At 40.4% G+C, this 10,347-nt stretch overlaps 1 protein-coding gene across 3 annotated transcripts in view; it reads left to right on the top strand.

Moving 5' to 3' along the window:
- The window catches only part of LOC105502624 (chromosome unknown open reading frame, human C12orf66), a 37,850-nt gene that overhangs the window by 22,155 nt on the left and 5,348 nt on the right, over positions 1–10,347 (top strand). For 2 of the 3 annotated variants that reach the window (XM_011929227.1, XM_011929225.1), the window contains exon 3: positions 7,817–9,832. In XM_011929227.1, the coding sequence (XP_011784617.1) occupies positions 7,817–8,633 (817 nt within the window). In that variant the 3' untranslated portion in view covers positions 8,634–9,832. Of the gene's footprint in view, positions 1–7,816; positions 9,833–10,347 lie in introns of those variants that run through there. The other variant, XM_011929224.1, reaches the window with a different exon arrangement.

Raw genomic sequence — 10,347 nt, 5'->3', positions numbered from 1 at the left:
GCCTCCCAAAGTGCTGGGATTACAGGCTTGAGTCACTGCGCCCGGCCGATTTTAATTCTTAAATAATAATTTTATAGCTAGAATTTAAATAACATTAAAAAATTGATCTACATATATTTGCATTTTAGGAAGTACACTTTCTTGATCTGAATGCTTTAATTCACAAATTTCTCACAAAAGGCAGAACTACAATTTAGCCCTTATGCCCACTTTTCGTCAAAAAAAGATTTTTATGATAAGGCTGTTAATAAGACATTTTGTTAGTTGCATGTGTATAGTTAACAAGGTTAATTATTGCTCAATGAAAATTTAATAAGCAAAACTAATAGTAGTGCAATTTCTGTGGAATGCAATCTCTCCTAGGCATTTGACATGCTTAGATTTTAATAGTGAAGACCTTCAAAGTCTTCTGTGATAGTGCCCCAGCCTATCTTTTCAAATTCATCTGCTACCTCCCATCAAGTGCTTTACATTGCAGCCAAATTCTTACTACAAAGAAAGAAACTTAAAAAGAGCCAGGTGCAGTGTCTAATGCGTGTAATCCCAGCACTTTGGGAGGCCAAGGCGGGCAGGTCACTTGAGGTCAGGAGTTTGAGACCAGCCTGGCCAACATGGCGAAACCCCATCTCTACTAAAAATACAGAAATTAGACAGGTGTGGTGGTGTGTGTCTGTAATCCCAGGTACTTGGGATGCTGAGGCAGGAGTATCACCTGAACCCGGGAGGTGGAGGCTGCATTGAGCTGCGATTGCACCAGTGCACTCCAGCCTAGGCAACAGAGTGAGATTCTGTGCGAGAGAGAGAGAGAGAGATCATTAAGGATTTTAAGAGAGAGAGAGAGAGAGAGATCATTGAGGATTTTAAGCAGAAGTCCAAAAACAGCCCATAGTCTCATACTCAATATGTTCCTCATAAGGATTTGCCATTTCCTACCTCTCTGCTTAGGATCCTGTTATTTTTATGCTCAGAATGTCCTTTTATTGTTCTATCATGTATCAGTTTGCTATTGCCACAATAAGTCTGCATAACAGACCTCCAAATTTACACTTGTGGGTTTGCAGGCCTGCTAGGGTTGGCTGACCTGAGCAAGGTTCAAGTGGGTAGCTCTGCTTAACACTGTTTGTTTCACTGGGTTTGACTTTTACTGTGAGCTTTGGGCTTGGGTCTGCTCCACATGTGTTCATTCTGAGCCTAAGGTTGGAGGGGAAGTAGCTACCCAGTAGCAATGTCCAAAGCGCAAAAGTATGACCTAGCTAAGCTCATTTTAAGCCTTTGCTTGCATCCAATCTGTTAGCATCTCTTTGGCCAAAGCAAGTTAGGTGGCCCAGTCCATATTCCATCGGTAGGAAAGGAGCTGCAAAGTTACAAAACAAAGGGTGAGGAATCATGAATGGGAGAAGATTGGGGCTGGAAAATCAAGACCCTATCTTCATATGGCAAAATCCTGCCTACTTTTCCCCCTGCTTTTCTATTTTGTTAAAAAAAATGCATAATATCAAATTTACCATCTTTTTTTTTTTTTTTTTTTATCAAATTTACCATCTTTTTTTTTTTTTTTTTTGAGACAAGATTTGGCTGTATCACCTTGGCTGGAATGCAGTGGCCTGATCTCAGCTCACTGCAACCTCCACTTCCCTGGCTCAAGCGATTCTCCTGCCTCAGCCTCCCGAGTAGCTGGGACTATACTTGCATATCACCATGCCTAGCTAATTTTTGTATTTTTGTAGAGATGGGGTTTTGCCATGTTGCCCAGGCTGGTCTTGAACTCGTGAGTTCAAGGCACCCACCCATCTCAGCCTCCCAAAGTGCTGGGATTATAGGCATAGGCCACCGCCTCCAGCAGATTTATCATTTTAACTTTGTTTATGTATCCAGTTCAGTAGTGTTAAGTATATTCACAGTCTTTTGTAGTAGATCTTTAGAATATTTTCATCTCACCTCACTGAAACCCTATACTCATTGACCAACATTTTCCCCCCTCACAGCCCTGGGCAACCACTGTTCTGTTTTCTGTTTCCATGAGTCTGACTACTCTGGATATCACATATAAGCAGAATCATATAGTATTTGTCTTTTTGTGACTGACTTATTTTAGTTACCATAATGTCTGTGAGGTTCACCCATGTTGTAGCGTGTGACAGGATTTCCTTCTTTTTTTAAGGCTGAGTAATATTCCATTTGTATGTATGTACCATATTTTCTTTATCCATTCATTTGTCAGTGAGCATTGGAGTTGTTTCTGCCTCTTAGCTATTTTAAGCATCATGGCTCAATTCAAATGCCATCTCCTCTATGACTTCCACAATCTTTTGACCAAAGGGAATTGTTCCTTCCTCTGAAATGTTATTTGATTCATAATAAATGTATTAGTTTCTACTTTGTATTCATTATAAATGCCTCCTTCTGCCATGGAAGGTCCAGTAGGGCACATTTCTGGGTAATTTTTTATATCTTCAATGTATTGGTATTTAAGAATTAGTAAATAAGTTGTTTAAGTGAAAAGATGTTACAGATTTTGTTTTGTCATGGTAAAATATACATAACATAAAATTTATCATTTTGGTTGCAGCAGACCACTGTGGTACACATATGCCTATGTAACAAAGCTGCACGTTCTGCAAATGTGAAAAAAAAAATTTATCATTTTGGCCTGGTGTGGTGGCTCACACCTGTAATCCCAGAACTTTGGGAGGCTAAAGCAAGAGGATTGCTTGAGGCTAGGAATTCAAGACCACCCCGGGAAACAGCAAGACCCTGTCTCTACAAAAACTTAAAAAATTAGCTGGGTGTGGTGGTGTGTGCCTGTAATCCCAGCTGCTAAGGGAGCTGAGGTGGAAGGATTCCTTGAACCTGGAAGGTTCATGCTGCATTGAGCTGTGCAGTGAGACCCTGCCTATAAATAAATAAATAAATAAACAAATAAGAACATACACCTTTTGGAAAGAACTCCATGGTGCAGATTTGCAAAGGAGAAAGGCAGTGTTTCTAAAGTGGAGTTTAGTGTTTCATTAGAATACTACACAAATCCATTCATTTATATTTTCCTCTATTCTATAGAGACTTCCTTCCTTCCTTCCTTCCCTTTTTCCTTCCTTCCTTTCCTCAGAGCAGATGATCTCTGCAAATAGTTGTTAATTTATTCTGTATTAAGACTATTCAGACTCTTTCAAGCTTGCTGCCGTAGCTTAGGTGGATATTTTTGGATTACAACCATTTAACAGAGCCTCCTATAATACGAGTTGTGAATAGCTATGAGGCACATGGCAGTGGAAACAGGGAAATGATACATCATAATGCTAATCTCTAAGTCTTGGCAGACTAACATTAACATGAATTTTTAGCTCTTCTTGAGGTTGAAAAATAGCTTCAACATTCACATTTATCTTTAATAAATGTTGAACACTTAAGCACTTTTTCTGTATGTTATGGAAGAGCTTGTTCAGAATTCTTTCTGAAGGTTTGGACAGGGAATTTATGTCCTCTTAAGGAGAGCATTGCCTATAAATGATGATTTCCAGCCAAAAGCAGTAGAAAGATAACAATAGTGTTATTTGTACCAGAATTTTCTCTAATTTCATGTCGTTAATCCTGTGATTAACAGTCTTACTATGTTCCTAGTTCCTGGGCAGATTTTCCTAATAGCCATGATTATAGAGGTTTGTGATATTTAATGCTTATAAGTATCAAGGGGCCTAAAAGCTAAGGTGGCTTTCTTACAATTAAAAGATTTTGAGACTTACTCTATAATGGGGTTTTGCATGTGTGCATTTAAAACATTTTTAAAAATATATAGTATTTAAGTAGATTTTTTTAAAAAGTGTTATCCTTGTATAGGGGACATGCTAATCTTCTCTGTATCATTCCAGTTTTGGTATATGTGCTGCTGAAGTGAGCTTTTTTTTTTCTTTCAAGACAGGGTCTCACTCTGCTGTCCATGCTGGAGTGCAGTGGTGTGATCATGGCTCACTGCAGCCTCAACCTCCTAGGCTCAAGCAGTCCTCCCAATTCAGCCTCCCAAGTATCTAGGCCTATGGGCGCACTCCACCAGGCCTCGCTAATATTTTTATACTTTAAGTTTTTGTAAAGACAGGGGTCTCACTGTGTTGCCCAGGCTGGTTTCAAACTCCTGGGCTCCTAATGATCCTCCTGCTTTGGCCTCCCAAAGTGCTAAGAGTACAGATATGAGCAACTGCTCTCAGCCTGAACTTTCTTAGTGTTCATTCTAAAATATATAATGTTTGAAAAGTCCAAATTAATTAAACGCGTAAGCTAGAAGATTTGAGATCTGGTTTATCTTTCTGATTTTTTGTGTATTTATTTATTTTTTTACTTTAATTTTTTAAGTTCTAGGGTACATGTGCAGGATGTGCAGGTTTGTTACATAGGTAAACATGTGCTGTGGTGGTTTGCTGCGCCTGTTAACCCATCACCTAGGTATTAAGCCCAGCATGCGTTAACTCTTTTCCCTTATGCTGTCCCTGGCACCTCCGTCCCCAAGTAGTCCCCAGTGTATGTTGTTCCCCTCCCTGTGTCCACGTATTGTCATTGTTCAGCTCCTACTTATAAGTGAGAACATGCAATGTTTAGTTTTCTGTTCCTACTAACATTAGTTTGCTAAGGATAATGGCTTATAGCTTCATCCATGTCCCTGCAAAGGACATGATCTCGTTCCTTTTTATGGCTGCATAGTATTCCATGGATTGTGTATATTATTAGACTTGATCTCACCGATGTTTTAGCTGCCTCAGCTGGAAGGATGTTGATGTAAAATGCAGATAACATGAATAACGACATTTCACATGATAATTGGTTTATCTCTTATAATATCCAACCTAGTATGGATTCTCTTAACTGTAATCCTTTTAATTAGTATTTAAGTAGATTTAAACAAACATCCTAGATATACTTGTGATTTTTTTTTTTCTAATTGTTTACTTGATAACCAGCATGTTCTTTTTCACCAGCAGCCAAAATAGTGTGAGAAGCGTCCATCTCATTAACAATGAGGTGATCAAATGCACTCAGGCCTGTAGATCATCTACCATAGTGCCTGGAACATATTATGTGCTCAATAAATACAAGTACTTCCCCTGCCTTTACAGCGGGATCACTTGCTGAGGTGATTCTGCAGCCTCTGCAGGTGCTGTGAATCTTTAGGAAGAGTGTAAGCGCTTGAAGTAGACTTCTGGAGAAGGAGCATGTCAGCATTTCTCAGAAGAGAAACTGAGCAAGAAAGCTCCATGTGGTCTGTACAGAAAGGACTCTCCCTGCCATTCTATTCCACTGTTATAGAACTTCGTTCAGCCCATAACCAGCAGGCAGAGTTAATGAGGCAGAGATTTGGATTCATATCTTTACATAGTTGGTCACCACATTGACTAAATTTCTGCTTGAGTCATAATGTTCTGGATAGACAAAAGAGCGAATAGAGGAGGCAGCTATTACTTCCACTTTAGGAGGAGTTAAAACTAGGGTGGCCATATGTCTGTTTTCCTGAGAAATTGCATGGTCAGACAACTGAAGTGGGAGAGAGGTATTATGAAAAGAGAGGATGTAACTGGGGAACCTGACCTCGTCTGGAAGTAGACAGAGAAACTTTTCTAGAGAAGTGACTGACGAGGAGACCTGAAAAATAAGGAAGAAGTACAGTATTGATGAAAATGGGTCATGCTGTCACTTGTCTAGGGTCCCTGAACTTGCCCTTTTTTCCCTGTGCCTAGAAGAGAGGATGTCCCACATCATGTTCTTTTCCCTCTAAACATTACTATTACATGTGAAGTAGAACAGTGTTTTACAAACAGCAGGTAGTAATCCATGGGTTATAAAGTTAACTTAGTGAATTCGTAATCTGATTTAATATATATAGTAGAAAATAAATAGATATTTAATATATATTAGAAAATATCAAGTAGAAAATAAAATATATTTAACATATATTAGAAAGTATTAATGGCGGAAGTAATAGCTGCCTCCTCTATTCGCTCCTTTGCCTCTAAAACATTATGACTCAAGGAGAAATTTAGCAGAGTACATTGTACATAGTAAGAAAATATTGAAATAAAATAATATTTATGTGTGCAGGTACTTGGTCACAATATAAAGTGTGTTTTTTACTATAGATCATAGTCAAAAACTTTTTTTGGAGACAGGGTCTCCCTCTGTCAAGCACAGTAGTGCAATCACAGCCCACTACCTCAGCCTTGCTGCGCTCAGGTGATCTTCCCACCTCAGCCTTCTAAGTTGAGTAGCTGGGGCCACAGGTGCACACCACCACACTTGACTAATTTTTGAATGTTTTGTAGAGATGGGGTTTTTCCATGTTGCCCAGGCTGGTCTCATGAACTTCCAGGCTCAAGCAGTCCACCCACCTCTGGCTCCCAAAGTGCTGGGTTTACAGGAATGAGCTGCTGTGCCCAGCATCAAAAACTTTTATACGTTTTGTCTAGGACAAGTGGAAGTGAAATTGCACTACTGTCTTGAACTCCTTGTAGTATAGTTACATTTTCAGTTATTTAATTAATATCTGGAGAAAGTGAGAAGAATAAGAATGTGGCTCAAACTGGGAAGGGACTACATTATTCAGTGCCTTCTAGGCCTTTTTACGGATTTGGGGTTTTATCCTAAGATAAATGGAAAGTGATTGAAGTGTTAGCTATTTCTTATTGGGTCACCATTTGTTTGTTTGTTTGAGACAGAGTCTTGCTCTGTCGCCCAGGCTGGAGTTTAGTGGCGTGATCTCAGCTCACTGCAACCTCGCCCCCCCAGGTTCAAGCAATTCTCGTGCCTCAGCCTTCTGAGTAGCTGGGATTACAGTCATGCGCCACCATGCCTGGCTAATTTTTGTACTTTTAGTAAGGATGGGGTTTCACCATGTTGGCCAGGCTGGCCACCATTTTGTTTTTAACTGTAATTAAAGATGAAGGGAATTTGGGAACCAGGATTCAATAAGGACTGTCTAATAAATGCTCTGTTTCTTTAATAAACATTTATTTTATCTACTGTGTTTTCCATATAAGCTTATAGTATGTACTGTCATCTGCAAGACAGGTTTAGTACCTCATGGCGTTACTGTGAACATTAAGTGAGTTTATATGTGTCATCTACGCATTCAATAGATGTTTTAGTGACTTTTTTTGTTTTACCTCCGCCTCTTTAGGACCATACTCTGAAAAGAGCATGCCTTGTTTCAATGATTGTTTTAGTCATACAATTCCCAGAATAAATAAAATACACTCAGAAAAAATTATAGCTCATTTAGGCTAGGCATGATGGCCCACACCTGTAATCCCAGCACTTTGGGAGACCAAGGCGGGAAGAACACTTAGGGTTTGAAACCAGCCTGGGCAACACAGGGAGACCTTGTCTCCACAGAAAATGGAGTGTGTGCCTATATTCTCAGCTGCTTGGGATGCTAAGGCGAGAGGCTCACTTGAGCCCAGGAATTGAGCTGCAGTGAGCCATGATTGCACAACTGCACTCCAGCCTGGGTGACAGAGCAAGACCCAGTCTAAAATAAATTTAAAAAAAAAAATGAATTGTAGCTAATTCGGTATTTCTGTTGTTGAAAAGAAAGTGGCCACTATTCTCAGGCTATTTCCACAGGAAAATATGATGACATAATTTTGAAATGGTGAAATTATATCAGAATTTTAAAATAAATCAACATGTAGTTCTTCTGTCTTTTCTTCTCCTGTCCTGAAACATAATATTATTTGTTTGGCCATATTGTTGCTTTGTGGTTAGAAAAATGTCAGTGTGGCGTGGCAAGTGAAGTAATATTTCCACGTATCTCTATTAATTTCTCTCTTCCCTTTAGATTTCACCACCCAATCCTCAGTCCTTTGGAAAGCAGTTTCCAGCTGGAAGTTGACGTCCTGTGTCATCTCCTGAAAGCCCAGGCCCAGGTCTCAGAGTGGAAGTTCCTCCCGTCTCTGGTTAATTTACACAGTGCGCACACCAAGCTGCAGACCTGGGGCCAGATCTTTGAGAAACAGCGGGAGACCAAAAAACATCTGTTCGGAGGGCAGTCTCAGAAGGCCGTGCAGCCTCCACACCTTTTCCTTTGGCTGATGAAACTCAAAAACATGCTTCTTGCCAAGTTTAGCTTTTACTTTCATGAGGCTCTGAGCCGACAAACTACTGCTTCAGAAATGAAAACGTTGACAGCAAAAGCTAACCCAGACTTTTTTGGAAAGATTTCCAGCTTCATCAGGAAATATGACGCTGCCAATGTGTCCTTAATTTTTGACAACAGAGGTTCTGAGAGTTTTCAGGGTCATGGTTATCACCACCCCCATTCCTACAGAGAGGCCCCCAAGGGTGTGGACCAGTATCCAGCTGTAGTGTCTCTGCCCAGCGACAGGCCAGTCATGCACTGGCCCAATGTCATCATGATCATGACGGACCGCACATCTGATCTGAACAGCTTGGAGAAAGTGGTCCACTTCTATGACGACAAAGTTCAGAGTACCTACTTCCTAACCCGCCCGGAACCTCACTTTACCATTGTTGTCATTTTTGAGTCAAAGAAATCTGAGAGAGACTCCCACTTTATTTCCTTCCTCAATGAGCTCTCACTTGCCCTTAAGAACCCCAAAGTGTTTGCAAGTCTGAAACCTGGATCCAAAGGTTAGCAGGTGATTTGTGTGGAGGGGTTTCAAGACTAGAAACTATTCTTAATTGCCCTAATGATCTACGGTGGTCTGTGATTAGAGTTTATGTCCACTCATGCCTCTTTCAGAACTAAATTAAAGACAGATCCTCCCTGTGTTGCACACTTTATAAGCAATTAAGGCCAATTGAATTGAGTATCCAAAGAGTAATCCAGGAAGTGGTCATGGGCTACCGTGTATCTCCATGGTACAGCGAAGTAGTTGCAGTATTTCCCCCTATTTTCCTATATTTCTTGTAGATTGAATATTTATTGGGTTTTTTTCCCCCATATGTTTTTCTGTTGTTCTAAATGTGTTCTACTGCAATTCCGGACACCCTCTCTGTTTCCCTCCTTGGAAGAGTAACAAGGGTGAGATATTAAATGGCCTTTTAAGAATTAAGGACTGTATGTTTTCTGTCTCATAAATTAGCAAATGAATATGGAGTTAGTAGTTTTATGATTCTGATCTACAAGTTAACATTTATGATGCCAAAATGAGGGTCTTGGTAAGAAATTTCTGTCAGTTATTGAAACTGAAGGTGAATCAGATTGGTAGCATAACATAAGTAAGGTTTTAACAGTTCAGAAGATCCTCATGGCAGCTTTAATAGCCATAGGTTCTTTTGGGGTGATATATACACCTAACTGCATTTGTTTTGACTTCTTTAATGTTTGAATGTTTCACTCAGTTTTAAAGTCAGCATAAGCCATCATGTGGGCTTTCTTCATTCTTCAGCATATTACCCGCTTGGCTTTCTGTTTATCACTTTTCTGCTGAAATGTACATGGTTGGCTCTAGTCCTGGGTTATTTTTAGGCTTAAAAGCATGTAGTCGGTTTTTCAGCCGCTTTTAGATACTCATGCAACATAGCCTACTTTCATAAAATCACAGTGAAGGTCTTCATACCCTGCACCTGCTAAAAATCAGTTGTGCGCCTGAAAGACCTTTTCATAGTTGAGTAATCACCTCAGTACTTAAGTACTTCTGAACTTGGGTTTCATGCCTGCCCCCTACAAATTGTGTTTAGAAGCAGCACTGCATCTTAGCACATGCTGCCTTATCCCTTTCCTTCAGCAGGTGTTCATGGGAAGTAGGTGGATCAGTGAAGGCATAATGGGCTGTGCAGACCTTCACTTCTAGATTATTGATTCAAAATAAAAAGAAGCCACACAGAGTAATTGAGTTGTTACTGGTTTGATGGTTCCTTCAAAGCCTGTGTGAAATGTAATGGTCACATTCATCTTTTTTCTCATGATTGTATGGAGCCACTGTTTTACTGGGTGTCCACAGCAGGTATGCCAGCAACATCAGCAGAGACCAGAGAACCCCTCGGAGTCCATGTAGGAAGCCTGCCCACCTACATGGTGGACTGCCTGGCGGAATAAAGAAGAACCGGCCAGGTATGGTGGTGCACGCCTGTAATCCCAGTCCTTTGGGAGGCTGAGATGCGCAGATCACATGAGGAGTTGATCAGGAGTTCGATATCAGCCTGGCCAACATGGTGAAACCCCCTCTCTACTAAAAATACAAAAATTAGCCACGAGTGTGGTGGCGGGCGACTGTAATCCCACTTACTCTGGAGGCTGAAGCAAGAGAATCGCTTGAACCTGAGAGGCAGAGGATGCAGTGAGCTGAGATTGTGCAACTGCACTCCAGCCTAGGTGAAAGAGTGAGACCTGTCTCAAAAAAAAAA

This window comes from Colobus angolensis, unplaced genomic scaffold (assembly GCF_000951035.1).
Source record: "Colobus angolensis palliatus isolate OR3802 unplaced genomic scaffold, Cang.pa_1.0 Scaffold80, whole genome shotgun sequence".
NCBI classification, from domain to species: domain Eukaryota; kingdom Metazoa; phylum Chordata; class Mammalia; order Primates; family Cercopithecidae; genus Colobus; species Colobus angolensis.
This window is presented reverse-complemented; position numbering and strand designations above follow the sequence as displayed.